This window comes from Mustela lutreola, chromosome 4 (assembly GCF_030435805.1).
Source record: "Mustela lutreola isolate mMusLut2 chromosome 4, mMusLut2.pri, whole genome shotgun sequence".
NCBI classification, from domain to species: domain Eukaryota; kingdom Metazoa; phylum Chordata; class Mammalia; order Carnivora; family Mustelidae; genus Mustela; species Mustela lutreola.
In genome coordinates, this window is record NC_081293.1 from 125,934,947 (window position 1) to 125,955,687 (window position 20,741).

At 43.2% G+C, this 20,741-nt stretch overlaps 1 protein-coding gene and 1 long non-coding RNA gene across 3 annotated transcripts in view; one reads left to right on the plus strand and one right to left on the minus strand.

Moving 5' to 3' along the window:
• ELAPOR2 (endosome-lysosome associated apoptosis and autophagy regulator family member 2) overlaps positions 1–19,653 on the minus strand; it is a 181,918-nt gene extending 162,265 nt beyond the window's left edge. Inside the window, exon 1 of the mRNA XM_059170988.1 lies at positions 19,354–19,653. Coding sequence (XP_059026971.1) covers positions 19,354–19,545 — 192 coding nt within the window. The 5' untranslated portion in view covers positions 19,546–19,653. The remainder of the gene's footprint in view (positions 1–19,353) is intronic.
• Positions 18,867–20,741, plus strand: part of LOC131829325 (uncharacterized) — a 37,923-nt gene continuing 36,048 nt past the window's right edge. The window contains exon 1 of one of the 2 annotated variants that reach the window (XR_009352824.1): positions 18,867–19,330. This is a non-coding gene — a long non-coding RNA (uncharacterized LOC131829325). The remainder of the gene's footprint in view (positions 19,331–20,741) is intronic. The other variant, XR_009352823.1, reaches the window with a different exon arrangement.

Genomic DNA, 20,741 nt, shown 5'->3' on the forward strand with positions numbered 1-20,741 from the left:
CGTAAGGAGCCCTTTGAATGGGCTTCTTCTCCAGGCAGAACAAATCAAAGCAAATATAGGTAGTGTTTGGCCCTAGATTCATTCTACCTGAACAGGGGTATCTCAGCTACAAGTAAGGACACTTAATCCAGATCTTGGATGATAATTAGAGATTTGCTACACCACAGAGAGAGGAAATGGCTTTGCACATGTGGCCATGAGCTCCACATGGAAGGAAGAAAGCACAAGAGAATCTCTGACAATGGGGAGTGACGGTTAGATTGCAGAATAAGACAGAGGGTCGAAGTGGAAGGGAGTAGAGAGCACAAGGAGAGAGCTAAAACGGTCTCCTGAGACGTGTGATATAGGACTTTGTAGATGAAATTAAAATGATCTGTTTTATGACTGAGTGACGTGGAGCTTAGAGATAAGAAGGAAAAAGACTAATGACATCAAGTCTCTATTAACCAATCAGAAATGGAAGCAAGAAGAAAAACCAGTTTCAGGTACAGAGAGGAAAGACAATAAATTTGGTTCGGATGTATTTCATTTGAAGGCATCCATGGCATCCCACCAGAGGTGTCTTTTAAGGAGCTGTAAATGTGTTTTTGGAAGTTGTTGGAGAAGCACTGGAAGTTGGATTTAAGATTCATTTGAATAAAGGCTTATATCAGACAGGCATCAGAAGAAAAATTCCAACAATGGTTCTCTACAATGGGACTGCATGTGATACTCCTCTTTTTTGCTTGTTCAAAATTGTTTATAATATGCTCAAACCATGTACTCTCAAATGTATACTCAAATTGTGTATAGTAAATATGTATTACTTCTATTTACACAAAATTAAGAATAAAGAAAAATATGGTTAAGATTCAGAGAGGAGGGGTGCCTGGGTGGCTCAGGTTAAGCCTCTGCCTTTGGCTCAGGTCATGATCCCAGAGTCCTGGGATGGAGCCCCGCATCTGGTGCCCTGCTCAGCAGTGAGTCTGCTTCCCCCACCCCCTTCTGCCTCCCTCTCTGCCTACTTGTGATTTCTGTCAAATAAATAAATAAAATCTTTTTAAAAATTTTTAAAAAAAGAAGATTCAGAGAGGACACGTATAATGCAAAGAGAGGGCAACCAAAAGCAAAAACCCAGGGAAACCATTTACCAAAAAAGAAAAGAGTAGCTAGCTAAAGAAGTAAGGATACAAGATTTCAGCGACTCTGAAAGCAAAGTGAGCAGCATGGAAACAGGACTAAACGCTGCAGAGAAATGGGGTAAGATGAGAAATAAAGAAACCACTAATAATTAGGAGATGATTACTGACCATAACAAAAGGTTCAGGAAAATGATTGGGATAAAAGCCAGACTATAGAGTGAATTGGAAAAAAAGAGTAGAAAAATGAAGAAATCAAGGTAAAAGGTCTGGTTGTGAAAAGGAGGTCAGAAAAAAAGTCATAGCTGAAAAGAAGGTCAGGGTTAAGGACTGGTCTGCGTGAGTCTGTACCCAGCAGAGAACGGAGAGCTTCACTACTAACAAGACGAATGAGTCACTTCATTCTCCCTGTCCTGTCAAAGTCATCAGCTACTGCTACAGAAGAAATAAACTCAAATAGGACAGATCAGCCAGTCTCACAATCCTTGTTTCTTTTAGCACCTTTTGTTTCTCTGGAGGGAAAAAAAGAAAAAAAGGTAAAGGAAAGGGAAGAAAAGAAAAGAAGGGAAGGGAGAGAAGGGAAGAGAAAAAAGAAAAATACAAGAGTCCCCAAAGTCTGCCGAAGCACTGCTAGTCTAAAAGAATTATTACTTTCTTCTGAAGGAAAACATGTTAGTCAACCAAATTGCCATCACTTCCACCAAAAAAAGAAAAATGCAATTAAAGTTGGCTATTTTGCTGGCTTTTTATTTTTAGAAATACAATTTTTTTTTAAAGATTTTATTTTTATTTATTTGACAGAGAGAGATCACAAGTAGGCAGAGAGGCAGGCAGAGAGAGAGAGAGGAGGAAGCAGGCTCCCCGTTGAGCAGAGAGCCCGATGCGGGACTCGATCCCAGGACCCTGAGATCATGACCTGAGCCGAAGGCAGCAGCTTAACCCACTGAGCCACCCAGGCGTCCCTAGAAATACAATTTTAACTAGTAAATGAAACTAATGGATACATTTAATTGTCCTTCCAAATGAACACCAACATTATTCACATCTAGAGCATACACAAACGCTCATCGCCATGAACTAAAAAAGTCCTCATGTTAGCCTCTGAATGCTTGGTGGGAGGTCCTCCTTTGTCCCCTGGACGCTGCCAAACATTAAATGATAACGAAATGATCTATAGGCAGACAGGCAGGCAAGTGGAAGTAATTCCAACAACAAGCCTATCTGACTGACTAAATGAATGATTAGCTTTTCAAAAAATCAAGACTTATCTGAAATAGCACTAAATACTGAGTAAAACAGAAAACTAAATTACCTCCCAGAATATCTCAGAACGCCAACAGTCCTTTCATGCTTACATTTACATTTTAGGCTGCTGCTGCCGAACTTTATAAACAACCTATTTGAAATGCTCACTAATGAGTTCTTGATATTCATAGATTACATTATCATACTGGAGCTTAAGCATATCAAATACCATGATTAGAACTATAGTATGTTAAAAATAGACGGGCATATGTGGTATAGCCATACAATGGAATGCTACTCAGCAATAAAAAGGAACAAAGGAACAAACTATTGAACACACCACAACATGATCAAACTCAAAATCATTATGCTAAGTGAAGAGAGCCAGGCCAAAAAAAAAAAAAAAAAGAGAGAGAGAGAGAGAGAGCAAGCAAGGAAGAGTGCATGCCATTGGATTCTATTTATGTGAAATTCTAGAGAATTCAAGTGAATCTACAGTGACAGAAAGCTGATCAGGACCTACCTAGGACAGGGCAGATGAAGGGGTGTATTACAAAGGGGAGCAGGAAACCTTTGGGGGTATTAGAAGAGACTATTGTGATTATGTTACTGGTTTCCTAAGTGTATACATGTATCAAAACTGACCAAATTATATACTCCGTATTTATGCAGTTCAATGTGCTTCAATTAATCTTCAATAAACTTCACAAAAATGTTAAGACAATTGTGTAACCTTCCCATAAAATATCTGAATAACACCTTAAAACAGTATCATTTACATAAGAAGGAGTGGACTAATAAAATGATCACTTTTAAATGGGTTAATACATGCCCAACACTTAGAACCATGCCTGGACCCTGTAACTGTGATGTAGTCTTTAATGAAAGAGGGAATAGAGAACAAAAACACTAAAATTGTTTTGGTAAAATGATAGAACTATAGCCCATTGATTCTAATGCTGAGTTTTCTTTGGTATAGAGTGTTTTTTCCAACAACAGAGTTTGGCCTTTTACATCTGAAGGCTGATAGGCTTCTGCTTTAAGATGTCGTCAAACCACTCCCCCAACTCCTGCTTACCCCTTCTCTGTTCCCTTGTCCCACAACTGCGCACCTCAAGACAGGGACAGAACATGCCCTGCATCCAGGGCCTGTCATGTGTGCTTACTGTGGAAGAACCACAGAGAGCTCTGCTTTTTTCCTTCTTAAAAAAACTCTTATAGGGGCACCTGAGTGGCTCAGTGGGTTAAGCCTCTCCCTTCGGCTCAGGTCATGATCCCAGGGTTCTGGGTTCGAGCCTCGCATCGGGTTCTCTGCTCAGTGGGGAGCCTGCTTTCCCCTCTCTCTCTGCCTGCCTCTCTGCCTACTTGTGATCTCTCTCTCTGTCAAATAAATAAATAATCTTTAAAAAAAAAAAAACCTCATAAAATTTTCCCGTACAAGAATCTAGTATAGAGAGAATGAGCTCCCACCACCCCCACCTCAGGTGATCAGTGTACCAGGGGAATAAAGTTTGCCAGACAAGAGAAATAGGACTAGAAACTGGACTCTGCACAGACACCACATCCTTGAGAAAAGAGGACCAATGGTGATGGCCACATATGCACCTGTGTACTGGGGAAACACAGCAGGAAAGGGACCTCTTTTTGTTAAAACATGTGCAATGTTAACATCTATGTTGGAGCAGAGGATAGCAATCAGAAACACATGAGGAAAAGATTACTGCATTGAGACAAAGCAATCTAAAAATGATTGACTTAAAGTGAAAAACATTATAAAGAGGTGTTAGGTACAAGTAAGATCCAGTACGATGCCTGAGAGAAGCAGGTGTAGGAAGCTGTAAGTGTAGACCCCTTCTGGGTAGGCAGACTGGGAGGCAGTGAAGGTCAGTGGAAAGCGAGGTCTCCGGGGACACAGGTATCCCAGCCTTGTGGCTCACTACCTCTGACTTCTTTCTCAAGTTATACATTGCCCCTGAGCTTCACCTTCCGCAAGCTTCACTTTCCTAAAGGCAGAGGGAGGGATAGCTGTACGGATTACTGTGAATATAACGAAAGTGCTTCACACATTTAACTGCTCAATAAGTGGAACTTGTTTTCAAGAAAATCGAAGATAATTAAGAAAATACTAGAATTAACAAGACTACTGTATAAGAGACTAGATATACAACTAATTTCCAAAAACCAATGGCTTTTCAACCTATCAGGGAAAACTCCATTAAAAAAAATGGTAGGGGACAGCTGCCAGAAAAAATAGTAACAAAAAATACTTAGGAATACAAAGTCAGTGCTCATGAAAAGTACAGAATATTCCAAGCACCAAAGCAAACTAGGTCTTCAAACACAATGACAAGTCTATAAGGATGATAATTTTTTCTAAATAACCTAAGAGATTCAACAGAATCCAAGCTTTTTTAAACTTCTCAAAGTTATTCTGAAGTTGAACCTGAAGACTAAATGAAGTGAGAGCAGCTAAGAAATCTTTGAAAGAAAAGCAAGAAGTATCTTATAAAATCATATTATAAAGTCCTGTGTGCATTCTTGGTAGAAAAAAAAAATCAATAATATAGAAAGTAGGGCACCTGGGTGGCTCGGTCATTAAGAGTCTGCCTTTGTCTCAGGTCATGATCCCAGGGTCCTGGGACTGAGCCCCACATCGAGCTCCCTGCTGGGTGGGAAGCCTGCCTCTCTCCCCTACCCCACACCCCCACCCTGTGCTCCCTCTCTCACTGTGTCTCTCTCTGTCAAATAAACAAACAAACAAACAAAACTTTAAAAAAAGTATAGAAAGTAGCCCAAAAGAAATCAAATGTTTTCAAATATATATGTCTCATATTATATATAAAATAATAGATTAAGAATATATCTATATGCACCCAATAGATGGTATAGAAAACAAATCAATGGTGAAAGGATGAATTATAGATTTTTCAAACAACTATTTAAGACAACTGATTATTCAGGAAATCAAGTCAGAGTCTTTCCTTACATTAAGCACTGTATAAAATTCTAGGAGTCAAACTGAGGGGATAGGTTCACAGCAAATTGTTAAATGCAAAAAAAAAAAAAAAAAAAAAAAAGATTACCAAACTGTACAGAATAGTCCCATTTTGTAAACATACGTGTATGTTCATAATGAAATATATGCAGAGACGCCTGATATATGTGATGTAGATAGAGCAGCCTGATGGTTATGAGTATGGGTACTGGGGCAACAGCTGGGGCTCACAAGTAGTAATTCAACCATGCGGGAAGTATCAGGACCAACTTTATTAGAGTCTGGAGGATGAATGAATTAATTAATAAAGGAAAAGCCCTAAAATTGTACCTGACTATTGTTCTTTTTATTTATCACTCCTATTACAAATGCTACGGTTTTAAGAGTAGTGTGTTTACTTGGCAGGATTATGAGTATTTTTATTGCCTCATTTTTCTAGAACGCACACATACTGCATTTAATTTTCAGAAGGTCAAATGTTAAAAAAAGGAATCATAAAAAATTGAGCAAATAGTGTTAATATTTATCTGCTCTTTAGATAGGGAAGTATTTCCTTAGCATACCAAACTCAGATATGTGTAAGCATTTCCTGTTATTTTGGCTCAAGTTATTTCCAAGTATGCATTATTGATATGCCCAAGAATTACCAAATAGAAGTCAAACTTAAATTTCAAATGGCCAATTTTTTCCACTCTCAATTTTAAGATGTTAAACAAAGGCATTGTTTTGTGTTTACACTGCTGCAATCTTAGAATAAAGTGCTAAATATGACAAATTAAGAATGAATGTGTCCTAGAACTAAAGCACCAAGGATAAAGATTTATCTTCTTGCCTGTAACAATAGGAATGCGTGTAACCTTGAGCAGTCACTGAACTGCCCCTTAGATCCACCATAGGAATATAGACACAGTATATAGCAAACCAGAACTCATAGATGTGACCTAGGCCATCAGTCTGTCCAAAACAGGAACCCTGCAGATTTCAAAGTACAAAGAAGCAGCTCATGACTCTCTCTATATAAAAACACCTTCTTGGAAAAAAATTTTAAAAATAAAAATAAAAAAGACAGGCACCTGGGTGGCTTAGTCATTAAGCGTTAGCCTTCGGCTTGGCTCATGACCTCAGGATCCTAGTATTGAGCCCCATACCGGGCTCCCTGCTTGGCAGGAAGCCTGCTTCTCCCTCTCCCACTCCCCCTGCTTATGTTCCTTCTCTCACTCTCACTCTCTTTCTGTCCATTAAATAGATGAAATCTTCAAAATTAAATTAAATATAAAAAAGAAGTCAAACACCTTCTTGGATGAACTAAATTCAGCATTCTTTGGTCTACACCCACTAATCCTAATTTCATCCTCTAAATGAGCATTATATCAACACATGACTGCACATAATACATTTGAAGTTCACGATCATGATGCCTATAAGTCTCCTCAGAGCTAAGCATTCTCAGTTCCTCCGGTCAGTCCTTAAGTATTTGGACATACTTTCCAAATAGTTCATTTCCTAATTGGCACGTCAAGTCAACATCTCCATATGTCAATATCCCTCTTCAAATATTACACCTAAGTTGAATCATTAACCTAAGTTAAATGTCTACCTTCTCGGAGCCAAGCACTCTGCTCATATTAATAGAGCCTAAGACACATTACCCTATCATTGCTTTTAGCAGCCATGTGATATCTGTGGCTTCAAGGGTACTTTTAAGCAAGATTTCCTCATCCTAGGCTTGAGCATCTAAATTTCAGAAGCAAAAAGAACAGTCGACATTTAACAATTATGTTTGCCCATTTTTCTAGCCTTTCAAATCATCTTAAATCCCAATTCTGCTTTCCAACTCATTAGGCATCTTTCCCAGCTTTCTGACTTTACAAAATTTGGTTAAGCCTTCCCAAAACCAAAACATGGATTAAATAGTGAAATAACAACAGCTCAGAGATAACATATTAATACCACAGGTATAGGAGGCCCCTCTATCCGTGGTTCTTCCACGTCCAAAAGCAGACAATCCCCCCCTCCTGATGTCGTCAGGTCAACAGCAGTCTAATGCTACATGACTCACCTCACTTCATCGGATCACGCAGGCATTTTACCCTCTCGTCCCATCACAAGAAGGGTGAGTACAGTACAGTGAGCTATTCGGAGAGACCACATTCATATAACTTTCCCTACAGCATATTGTTGTAATTGTTACATTTTATTATTGTTGTTGTCAATCTCTTACAGAACCTAATTTTTAACTTAAACTTTGTCACAGGAGTGTATGTACAGGAAAAAACATAATATATACAGGATTCAGTACTGACCAGGATTTCCAGCATCCACTGGATGTCTTAGAATATATCCCCTGTGAATGGGGGTGGGGGGGACTAGAGCATTATACTGAAGACCTTCCTCCAGATTAGCATCAATTCCTTAAATTAATATACGTTAGGGTAAGTTTGTTCAAATAGCCAATGATCTGCTTGTTATACCATCCTTCAGCATATACCCCCGCTTCTTGGCATATAAAAACCCAACACTGCAAATGCCTTCCTGAATATCCAGGAGCACCACATGTCTCTCATTCTCCACATTTACCAGTCAGCTACCCTCAGCCAGCTTCTGTGCAATCGCTCTACCGGCTGCCCCTTCTCAGGCTCATTCTCCATTGCTTCTCACTCTGTTGATTTTGTTGTTTTGTTTTGTTTTGAAGATTTATTTATTTATCTGACCGAGGGTGGGGGAGGAGGAAGAGAGAGAGAGAGAGTCTCAAGCAGACTCCCCACCAAGTGCAGGGCCGGACCACTGAGATCATGATCTGAGCTGAAGTCAAGAGTTGCACCCTTACCCCACTAAACCACCCAGGGGGCCCCATCGGCCTGCTTTTTAAACCCCAGTATTTCCCTGTGCCCTCTCCTCAACACACTGCTCCCGCTCTGTGTTCACAGCCCAGGAGACCTCATCAACATCAGTGGCCTCAAGTACCTCTCCCTGGGCTCCTGGCTCGAGAGGTGTCTGTGGCACTGGCAGACTTGCAGCTATCTCGAGGAGAGCCCAGTGTGGATGTCCCTGGGGCACCTGAAACTCTGGATGTCAATAATGAACTCATTCTCTTTCTTCCAGCAACCCAGCCTCCTCCTCCTCCTCCTAAATGTTCCATCTCAGTGAAAGACGGAACATCCATCCAGTAGCCCAAGGCAGAAAACCTAGCAGCCACCGGAGCCTGCAAAGGTCCCATCCAGCGCCACCCTCCCCCTCCGCTCTGTCAGTCGCTTAGCTCTGGATTTTATTCTCCCCTTGGGAGAGGCAGCAGTCCCCCAACCAATCGTCTGGCCTCCATTAAGATCCCTGTTTTATGTTCCTCCATTCAACAACAGAACAGCCCTTCCCATCTGGTGTCAGTGGCTCCCCAGAGCTTTCCTGCCTTCTTTCCTCCTCATCCCCTGCCACTCCTACCCTTGTGCCTTCCCTCTAGCCCTTGAAATGTTCCCAAGAGTTCGTGCCACTGGACCATCATACAGGCCACGTGCTTTGACTAAGGTGGCTGGCCTCTGTGCATGCTGGGAATCTCAAAACTCAGCTCAAACAGGACTTACTCTGAAGCCAGGGCTCCTTAATCTGATTGACCGGCCCCCCTCTCTGCTGAACCCAGCACACGACTCCGCACAGCACTTAATGGTCTGTGGTATAATCAAAGACTGACGTATTATTAGCTTTCCCGTGAGAGAAACACACCATATGAACTCATTAAATACTAGACGAATAGACAAACATGTGAACGGCCACTGAAAATGAGGAACAAAGAATGAAGTAGGGCAGTCTTAAAATTTCAAAAACAGAATCTTAGAACAAAAGACTGTCAATCCAAGCCCAAGAATTCTTAGTCACTTTGCAGTTGCTTCAGTATTTTTGTCAGCCAAACACATGAGACTTCATTTGCTGTAGGAATTTAATAAGACACTATGTGCCAAACATTAGTCTTGTTAAAAATTAAATTTATTCCTATTTGATATGTTAAGGGAAGTAATTCCATCTACATTTTTATGGTGTAAGTAATTATTGGCTCTCTCTGGTTATTCTCTCAAAACATGTAGACAGGAAAAAAAATCAAGGAAAAAATACTTTCAATGTATATCGAATGTTATCCTTAATACAATGAAGAACTCATATACGTAAGAAAAACACTGAGTGAAAAACCTAAACAGAGAATTGCCCAAAAAGTGAAATATAAAAAGTTAAGTGATATGAAAAATACTGACCCTCAGTAGCCATTAAGGAAACATAAATTGCGTCAATGAGACAGCATTTTCTACCATCAAGTTTGTAACCATAAGTTACAATTTTCACTGTCGGCCAGGATATAGTTCATATCCTTCAACCTAAGATTTTCCATGCAAGTGATCTAGCTTCAATAATAAGAAATTCAGACATGGTTTATGTAATTATAACATTTTTAAAAATTACAATTGAAAACTTCAGTGCCCCAAATTAAATTTACTTATTCATTCAATAAACACTTATTAAGTGTTTACTGTGTCAAGCACTGTTTGAGGTACCAGGGAAAAAGTAGCTTATTTTGAAAGAGAGAAAGAAAAAGGGAGGGAAGCTGGGAGAGAGGAAGAAATATAGATATAGGCCTATCTTTACGGAGCTCGCAGTTTATTGAGGGGGAGTTATAAATATTTTTTTAAAAACCCAAATAACTAGAATATATATTATCATGGATGCTGAAAAGTGCTGTGGAGAATAATAAAAGCATGTAATGAGGAGAGAAGGAGGAGGGTGCTATTTTCAACAGGTGCCCAGAGAAGGTCCTACTGAGAAGAGAACTGAGCAGGAACCAGAAGCACATGAGGGAGAAAGCCAGGAAAACCCCTGAGTGAGGGAAGGTCCAAGAAGAGCCAAAAGGTAGCTCTGGAGAAAGGAGCTCACACAACCTTTTCCACAAAAAGCAAGGAGACTGGGGAGGCTGCAGCCAAGAGAAGAACGGAGGGAGCAGTAAGAGACAGGCTTTCTTAAGCCTCACTGGGGGCTTAGTGAATGCCGGACTGCACTGGGTCCTATAAACCACCCTCAGAGCTTTGATTGGGAATGAAGCCTTCCCAGAGCTCTGAGCAGTACAGTAACACTGTTTTGGACTTGGGTTTTAGGTGATCTCTTACCACTCTGTTGAGATCAGACACTGTTTTGGACTTGGGTTTTAGGTGATCTCTTACCACTCTGTTGAGATCAGGTCTAAATGGGAAGTTATAATCCAGGCGAGAGATGACTGTGGTGTGGTCCAGAAGGTGAAAATTTCTAGAGCTAAATGTCTTGAAGCAGGGACAAGAATGTTTGTGGACAGACTGGATATAGGATGTGGGAGAAAAGGAAGTCTGTGGAGACTCCCACATTTTATAGGCCTGAGGAACAGGAAGGGAGGAGCTGTCATTAAAGGAAATGGGGAGGGGGTAAGTTTGGGGCATTGTCAGGGGATGAACTTCAAATATGTCAGATATGTCAGATATGTAGGGTAACTACCCACGTGGAGACACACAGGCTGTGCTTGCTGAGAATCCAGGGAAAGCTCTGCCCCAGAAATGTCAACCTGAGAGCTGTCCACACGTAGATGGTATTTAAAGCTGAGAAACTGGATGAAATCACCAAGAGTGTGAGGATGACAAAAAAGACAAAAGGGCCAAGGAGGAAGGGCTAGAAAGCTCCAGTGTAAAGAAGTCAGGGAGATGAGACAGAACCAGAAATGACTGAGAAGAATCACCGTGAAGAGAAAAGCCATGGGAGTGAGGTGTGCCAGAAGCCAAGTACAAGTTTCAGCCATGACAGAGCAATCAGGTCCAGGGCCTCTGACCAAGCAGGTAAAAAAGAGGAATGACAGCTGGATTTAGTGAAGAAGAGGTCATTGTTGACCTAGAAGTGAGCATCGTCAGTGAAATGGTGAAGTAAATGACTCACAAGTGAACAGTGGCAGACGTTCAAATGATGCACTATTTTGCAATATATTACATATTAAAATATTTTATAACTATTATGGAAACATTTACAAAAAAGTGTTAGGGTCATTGGGAAATGGTTACAAGAGAGAAAAAGGCACTCTGGGCTTACTTGTAGTTTTGAAAAAAGAAATGCATAAGTAGAAAATGAGCTAATACTTTAATTCCAGATATCTCCAAGTGGAAGAACTAGGGCTGAATTTTTAAATACATTCTATTATTTTCTAAAATTTTCACCATGCACAACTTGCATAATTAGGAAAAATGCTCCTATAAAATACTTTCATAAGTAAACAAATTTCCTTTCCACTTCCTAGCCCTTTTACACTTTAATCCATCCTCTCAGAAACACTGTTTCTTAGACAAGCATAATAACTACTATCTGGCATTGCATTAAAATTTACAAAGCATCTTCAAATGCATTAGATTCTCCCAGTAACTCTAACGTGGATAAGGCAGGAGTTACTGTCTCCATTTTCAGACAAAGAACGATTCAAAGAAGTTGATTTGCACAGGGTCCCATAAACCAATGGCAGAGCCCAGATGTGACTACATTCTTCGATCATTTCTGATCCCATGTCTACTATAATAAAACACTTTGCAGTTGGAGCAAAATATACACAACAATCTCCTTCCCGTAACTAGCAAACATTGGCAAAGATTTACTAAGAAGCCTGACCACACTTTCTTAATATTACCATGGTTTTTTTGTTTTGTTTTGTTTTTTGTTTTTTTTATTTTATTTATTTACTTGACAGACAGAGATCACAAGTAGGCAGAGAGGCAGGCAGAGACAGAGAAAGAGGTGGAAGCAGGCTCTCTGCTGAGCAGAGAGCCCGATGCAGGGCTTGATCCCAGGATCCTGAGATCATGACCTGAGCCAAAGGTAGAGGCTTTAACCCATTGAGTCACCCAGGTGCCCCCATGGTTTGTTTGTTTGTTTTTAATTCCAATGTCTATGGCAGGGAGAAACACTCTTTAATTTATGAGTGCATGCTTCTTTCTTCCCTCAGGCCCCAGGCTCCTAGAGAGGGATGACAATGTCCTCTGCATTCTGTATTATCAGCACCATTCTGCCTAGAATGGTGTATGGAAGATAACAGAGAAACGCTGGCTGATACATGGTAATGGGAGGAGCTTGTGCTCCATTTGATGTGTTTATTGTAGGAGTTTCTGAGATGCCCTGCAGAAACAGCAAGTCCGCTTGAGTTACAGCTGAAGAAGCATTAACAATGAAACAAGTCCCTGGGTTTCAGGCAACTAAACTATATTCCTCACCTTATACCTAGAGCAGTGATTCTCCTACTTCAGGGTACAACACAATCCCCTGGGGAGATGGTTCTAAGACAGACTGCTGTGCAAAGCACAAGAACTTGCATTTCTAACAAGTTCCCAGGTAATTTTTTTTTTTTTTAAGATTCTTTTTATTTATTCGACAGAGAGAGGGAGCAAGCGAGCACAAGCAGAGGGAGCAACAAGGGGAGAGGGAGAAGCAGGAAGCCTGTTGATCTTGATCCCAAGACCAGGGGATCATGACCTGAGCCAGAGGCAGATTTTAAACCAACTGAGCCACCCAGGCACCTGTTCCCCTGTAATGTTAACACTGCTAGTCCCAGGATCCCACTCTGAGAACCACTGACCTAGAAAAAAAACTTTAAGAGTGAAGGTTTGAATAAGCAATAAATAGTATCCGGAACTCCAGAGCTATTAACCGAGTTGAGAGTAAACTTCAATATATTCTGATCACTGGGTTTTTATTGCAGTCTTAAATCTGGTATAACTGAGAGAAGATGTCAATTAAGATTAAATGTACTATAAAGATCAATCTCTTTTTATAATGGAAAGAGTGGAGGACACCCACATTACTTTATTTTCAAGGCAGTGATTAGTGCAATCAGAAAAGATTGTATGAAATTTAAAGAGTAGTATGTCCTACTCCTCTTTAAAGCCCCTAAGTTGTCTTAAACATAAAGATATCTAATCACTGTTTGCTGAGTAACATGATGAAATCCTTTCCTCCATGAGCACATCATGGACTTGGGTGGGGTCGCGAAGGGAAGGGTGCTCAGAGCCTCTGGTAAAGCACATGGATCTTTACAGGACTTGGGAAATGGTGCACCTTCAGACCTATGAAGCAGGAGAAGAAACTCCTTCCTGCAGATGGACACAGACCTGTGCCAGGATTGCTGGCTGACCACACACATACTGGAAGGGTTCCAGCTCTTACCTGTCCCCACTGCTGTGTGCCCTTCTATAGTACACAACCCTCCCATCCTTACAGGGCGGTCCTGAGTGTGAGAAGCACTTGTAGAATGGCAAACACGTGCCCGGGAGCAAACGACAAGCTATGACTACAATCCTGAGAAAAGATCCTTTGTCTTTAGCAGTTAAAGAGTTGAGGGGTTAAAGGAGGATACAGAAATTGCTCCCTGCCAGGAGGCTTCCTTTGTTTGAGATGTTCTATCACCACCAAACTTAACCTCCATCCAACAAACTCCCACTCATCCTTAATGTCTGAGCTTAAATGTCTTTTCCTTGGGAATCCCCCCAACCCCAGAGTAGAATGGCCATATACTCCTACTGCACACAAAATTTTCCATCATACCACTGTGGCAAACATGCGTAATGGTGGGTGGTGTTTTGATTCTGCCCCCACGAGCCTGTAAAGCTCAATGTGGGCACAGCCATATGTTTTCTTCATTGTTCTACCACCAGTACCGGGTACTTAAGTACACAATAAACATGGGTTTAATACTGAAATAGTACACATAGCTTAGATTCAGGGACAAGAATTATCCATGGTTTCTTCAGGGGGAAGGAAAAGACACCAAAATTTGACTGGTGTTTTCTGACAATAAGGAATTATTATAAGATCCAAGACACTTCTGAGGAATATACTATGATAGGCAAATGTGCCACTCTATACTATGCTCTATTTCCATCCCTTGTGCTAAAATATGACACTTCACAGAACTGTCAACTCTTAGTTTTACATTGTAAATATTGATGGTGTGAAGACTTGTTCACATTTGCCTAAAACATGAGAAACGGTTCTGAGCTTAAGAGCCTGAAATGGAAAATCACCTCCACAAGCCTCACAGGCAAGATTAATTATCGTAACCGCTTGAAAACAAAGGCTGAGTCCTAACCCCTTTCAAAACAGTGTGACTTTAGAAGCTCTGCCACCCTTACCCACAGCCCATGACCTTTGGAGACTGCCTGCTGAAAGGGCATTTCTCAACTGTTGCCCTCCAAGTCTGAAACAGAAGATAGGGCCCTTTGCCACTCTTCTGATTTGTATGGACTTGAAAGACCCAATCTCTTACCCAATCTACAAAGGTTATTTAATAAAATTCTCCTCTTATCACTACCCACCCCGCCTCACCTCCCAGTTACTACTCAAGTCATCCCCACCATTCCACAAGGACCACATGGCATTGAGTACCAGCAACCCATGGTCGGATTCAATCTTCCCTTTTTGGTTCTCATCTTTTTTGAGTTTCTTTGGCCAAAGGACACTACAACCACCCCTTTAATCCTTCAAAGCCTTTTCTCACCTTCCTCATACTCTGTACCGTCCATCTCTCTTACTCTAGCATTACTTGCATGTCTCCTTTGTGGATGCCTCCAATTCTGCCACAGTTGATGTTGGTAAAACCCGTCTTACCCTTTATCCACTCTGTTCTCACTCCTTGGACGATTGCATCCTATAAAGCAGTTTCAACCATGCCTTTTGTTCAAGTGATTCCCATATCAGCACAGACCAGGCCCCTGAGCAACACGGCCTGATACCCAACTCCCTACTGGTCAACTCTAATTGAAGTCAACCAAGCTCCTCATCTGCTCTTCAAGCCAGGATCTTTCATTCCTCATCCTCCACTTCCCGTCAATTCTGACCTTACACCAGCATGCCTTCTTTGCCATCTTCACTGCTCCTCCTGAGGTCTGTCCTCCTTTACCTGGAATCCTGCAAATGCTCCTAGCAGGTCTCACCTCTTTCTGTCTCCTCCCCCACTCAGATGGATTCTACATCATTGCCAAACTTAAGCGTATTTTGTTGCTTCTGATGTTTCCGCTACCCCGTTGCTCCCCAACATCTATCAGATGAACACCAGCTTCTCAGCATACACACAGCCCCTAGGATCAAGCTTTTCCCGCTTACCGCACAGACTCATCTCTCACTAAGCTCTCACTAAGCGGTGTCCCAGCTACACACTGTTATGAGACAACAGTTTTATCTCTCTGCCCTTTCTCGAGCTGTGTTCTACACCGGAAATGTCCTCCTGGCCCACAGGCACACCTGACCTTTGTCTGCTTGGCAAATTCCTTATCTTTCAGGTCCCACTCACTTTCTCTATAGGGCCTTTTCTGACCTTTCTCACTGCATGGGACCTCCCCTTTCTTCTCTCATGGCCCCAAGTCACTTCATTGCAATTGCTGACATTTCGGTCTCATCCTTACCCACTTAAATTTTTTTTTAATTTGTAATTTCACATCACCCAACATGTCACCTGGCATATTCAATAAATGCCTGTGGAATAAAAACTGCTGACACAAAGGCATCTTTTTCAAGATTCGGAGACTGGTAGAAAATCGTATTATGTAGGATTTCAGAGCTGTGAACTAAGAATCAAGCTATTTTGTGATTTAATTTTCCTAATTTAAATAATGCATACATAATCCACTTAGTTCTGTTCTTTTTACTCTCATGCACTCTATCTTCTAATACCTTACTCCACCTCTGAATCATCTGTTGGCCTTTATCATTTTTTTCCTCTGGCACTCCCATTAAGTCCTATTATTCAATGAGTCAAAAATTCCAGTCCATTCCATTCTTGGATAAGTCTATCCTCTGAGCCTCTGAAATCTCCCCGTCGACCTTTCCTGAACTATCAGGATCCAGGCCTACTAACTCAGCAATAATCAACTCTAACATTTACATAGATTGTTTTCCTTTAATGTATATTAATCTCATCAGTTTTTATTTCTGTCCTTTTACAAGTAAAACACTGGTGCCAAGAAACCCAGAGGATGCTTATCCTTCCTAAGTTTCCCCATGCATAAGCCTGAGAAATTAATTCTGCACTTTCTGACATCTAGTCTTCATATTTTTTTCCCTTCAACACCACCGACCAAAGTCACATCCTCTTGTCCTTCCTCTCTGACACACTGACTTTACTTTTTTTTCTGTTTCCCCAACTACAGCCTTCCTGTTTGTGCTTGTGCTTCTACCCTGCTGATCTGATCACCAGCTGAACATTCATTCCAAAAGTCCTCACTTTCTCCCCTCTTCAGCTCCATAATCCAATGACTTGACAAAGGAAGCCATACTTCATGATTTCACCCCAGAGTCCCATTCTCTGCAAAAATCTAAGTGAAACTTTACCCATAACTCAATTGTCTTTTTGAAGGTTTTTTTTCTGAACTCCAGTGATTGTAACTTGATTAGTCCCAGACCAATTTTGTTTCTTTTTCCTTCCCTTGCTTTCTTCTAAGGAGCAAGCAGGGAAAATTGAAGTTTACGTAATGTAATCATGTCTACTTTTATAAAAATACCGGTCGATGAGGGAGAAACTCAAACTACTAGGGAGGTGGGGAGAGGAGGTTAGAATCACAGACTTTTCCATCCTTTTCAACATTGTTTCTTATTATTAAGAGGCTGGCCTTAGTTTCCAGCTGCCGACACTCACTGTACTCTCTCACTCTGCTCCCCAGCACATAGTTCTGTTCTGCGGTATGGCATTCACTTCCTTTTCTTTGACTCAATCATGGACAGGGATAAACAGGTAAGAGTGAACACAAAATAATTATTTCATATCTTTGTCCACAAGAGTTGGCCTACAATTCCACGGCTCCCCCTCAAAGGACAACAGACCCTTACCCTCAGAGCCTGGAAAATATCTACTCCTCTCCCTTTCCTCTTAAAAACAATGTCAGAGAGAAACAGCGATCAATTCTAGAAAACTATCTCGGCTAGTTAGACCAGATGCCCTGGAGCGGATTCAGCCCCTGTGAGACTGCTTGGCCTCTCCTATTTCCAGAGGAGCCTCTAACTTTCAGTCAGTCATCATACAGGTGTTGTCAGTCATCAGGAAGAATATCAATGCATCCGTGCATCACCATCAGCCACAGGCAAGCTCAATACAATCCCTCTACAGGAGCCATGCATTCCCACTTTTGGGGGGCAAATTCAAAGGAGACCTCAAGGAACTGAATCACATGCAATTTCTAAAGTCAGAGCAACAAACGAGCTGGGTTAATTGAAGAGAGTGTTCCTGAACTTTGTCATCTTCCTCCTTCTCGTGTCACTATTTCTTTGTTAGGCTGCAGACTCTTACTCTGTTCTTCCTAGGTGTACACGCCTGGTGCGTGTGATCGTTCAAATGATCAGTCTAGTCGTAGTGACCAAAAATCTTCAGTCCACTGGCCCCAAATCTCACCCTCACATTTCAAGTAGATCCTTCACTACTAAGAATTAGTGTGACAAAAACCTCAAGACATTTCATTCCATTTCAGAAGAAGTATGGTGTGCCCATTGAGGCTGGGGTCTGGAAGCAAAGCTCTACATTTGTCGGGTTAGAACAGTTCAATCTGAGGATGTCCAAGAAGCAGCTTTCTGTGGAAAACTGGAAGAACGGATCATTCCCGGGTGATAGGTAAAGTTGGAGAACACAGATTAAACTACCAATTACATCGATCAACTCTGAAGTTAAACACAGCTGTTTCTTGAGAGCTTGCCCTCATTTCCCCCATGGCAACACTCCCCTGTGCTCCCACACATGCCTTTGATCTGCTTCTCTCTCATTTCAGTCTGTCCTGGGACTTGTACTATGAGAGAGGAAGATGAAAATCCAAGGGTGATGGATGATATCCAGAACGCAGATAATCTATAATTCAAGCCTGGGTGAAATTCAAAAGTTACAGCATCACACACAAAGGAACAGGGTCTGGTCTTTCTTTCCAGAGGGGCTATTGGCTAACCTATTTTTGCTACAAAAATTAAAATGACCCATCACCCTGATTCCTAGCAATCTTCCTAAAAACAGTATTCACTCCCCATATCCTGCCGAACATAATCACTCAATGTAGGTCAGAAATGTTGCTTCCTTCCCCTCATTGATTTTCATTAAGAGGCTGCACTTTCTGGAACACTAAAAGGAAAGAGAAACACCCACTACAAGAACCAATGACACCCCCTGTAAATTTTTGGCACCTTAAGTCCAGTTCTCCTAAAAGCGGGAGAAAATCTCATCACCCACAATTTCTTCTTTTTGGCTAGAAGTCAACAATAATCTCGAAGTACAAAATAAACAGTGGCGATGCTTCAGCCAGATGAACACCCCCCAAAAGGAGCATATTCACTCTGTCTTTTCTAATTTTCTAGATCACCAGCCCGCCTCTTCCCTAAGTACACACTCTTTTATTCTAATTCATATCCGTATTTTGCCAGAAGGATGCCAAGTGATACCACACAGTGGCTCAGCAAGTCCCCAGGGCCTTATCAGGAAGCTGAGTGCGGGCGAGCGGGAGGACGGGGTTTGTAGAGACCCCGACAGGTTCTTGGGGAAGAGAAGGCGACGGAGAAACGGAGAGGAGGGACATGGGGGTGGGGGAAGCGGGAAACGCTCCTGTGGCAACATCTGGCTCTCCAGAAGAGCTGTGAAGGGATGGGTCTCCAAATGCCACTAGCGGGGCTTCCCCAGTCTCCCCGCCACCCCACTTGCTGAAATCTCTGCCAAGGCCCAAGTCCTCAAGCCTGGCACTCTGAAGAGGGCGCCGCAAAGTCCTTCAGAGCCCTCAAAGCAGGAGCGCGAACAGAAAAGCATCCCCCCAAAGACAGCAAAGCCACACACCCTCTGTCGGCCAGCCTCCCGGGGCCGGCAACTTCATCCCTGCAACACACGAAAGCCCCCGTCCTCCAAGGAAGGCAAGGAGGGACACCCGGGCGCCCGCCTCGCCCCTCGCCTCCCGCTCCGTCCTCCCCCCTCCCCCGCAAACTCCAGGTAAAGGACCAGGTGCGGCTCACCTCCAGGCAAGGAGGAAGCGGGCGGCCGGAGGAGGAGGGGGGCAGGTCCCCAGCCCAGGCCGCCCGGCAGCCGGCGAGCGCCCAGCAGCAAATCCAGGCGGGGCTCCAGGGCGGCGAGAGCCCGCAGCGGGGAGCCCCCGCCCGCCGCCCCCGGCCCCTCCCCCGTGCCGGACCCAGGGCGAGGAGCCGCATCTCGGTCCCGCTGCGGTCCGCCGGCCGGCAGGAAGGCAGCCTCTCCCGGTGCGGCGCGCTCGGCTAGCCGCTCGCTCGCCCCCTGCCCGTGCGCCCGCTGACGGCTCGGCTGCGCTCAGGGCCGGGCAGCCGGCGCCGGTGCTCCCGTCACGCCGGAGGGAGGGACCGCGGGGCGCGGGCGCGGGCGCGGCGCGGGGGCGGGACGCGGGGCGGGGACGCGGGAGCCCGGGCGCAGGTGGCGCGGGCGGGGGCTACGGCCCGGCCCAGCGGGTCCAGAGGGGCTGCGCCGCCGCGGGGCCCGAGGCTCGCCGCGCAGCGGAGGGCGAGAGACGCCGCGGTCCCCCGTGGCATCCCCGGTCCCCCTGGCCCGCCAGGAGGGGCGCTCCAGGCGAGAAGCCAGAGTAAAACACAGGACATCAGGATATTGTTTACCCCGCGGCGGGTCTTTAAAATCTCCCTGCTTCCCGCATCACACACACTCACAGACGCGCCCTAGGGACGGCCCTGGGTGAGGATCCAAGCTAGGAAGCGTCAGAGCGAATTTTTGGGTCATCAGGATCTGCCTAGAATTGCAGGGAGAAAAGGAGAGTGAAATATCGATGCAGCTGGTGACTCAGTTTCCTCACTTCTTTAACGCAGATAGTAACAACATCTACCCTATAGGGTTGTTGGGAGGGTTAGGTTAATTGATGCACCATAAAGCACCTGGGGGAGTGCATGGCAAGCAGTAGATGCGATAGGTGTTGGTAGTAGTAGTAACCACAAGTACTGCTACTATTGGTGTCATTTCATGGGGAAAACGTGTAATCTTGGGCAAGAAAGCCCTTTTGTTTCTGGAGGAAGCAGTTTTTCTATACGTACAGTGAACTGGGGTAGTCTTCATATTTTCTTTCATTGCAAATATACTGAACTGGGTGGGTAATGGGCACCAACTGGTGAACCAAATGGGCACAGTGCCTTCCTGTTGTGGGGATCGCAAAGGTCCCTTCTTGCTCTATAATTCTGTGATGATGTACATTCTCCCGTTGTTCAAAGGTACCCAAGTTTCTGATACTTGAGTACCTGCAGAAAGGTACCTGGCAGACTCATAAATTGACCTGAATTTATCTTTGTCTCTATCTTTAATATTTTTTAATAAACATTTCCACATGGAATGAGAAAGTTTCCCTCTCTCTCTCTCTAGTTCTGATTATTAT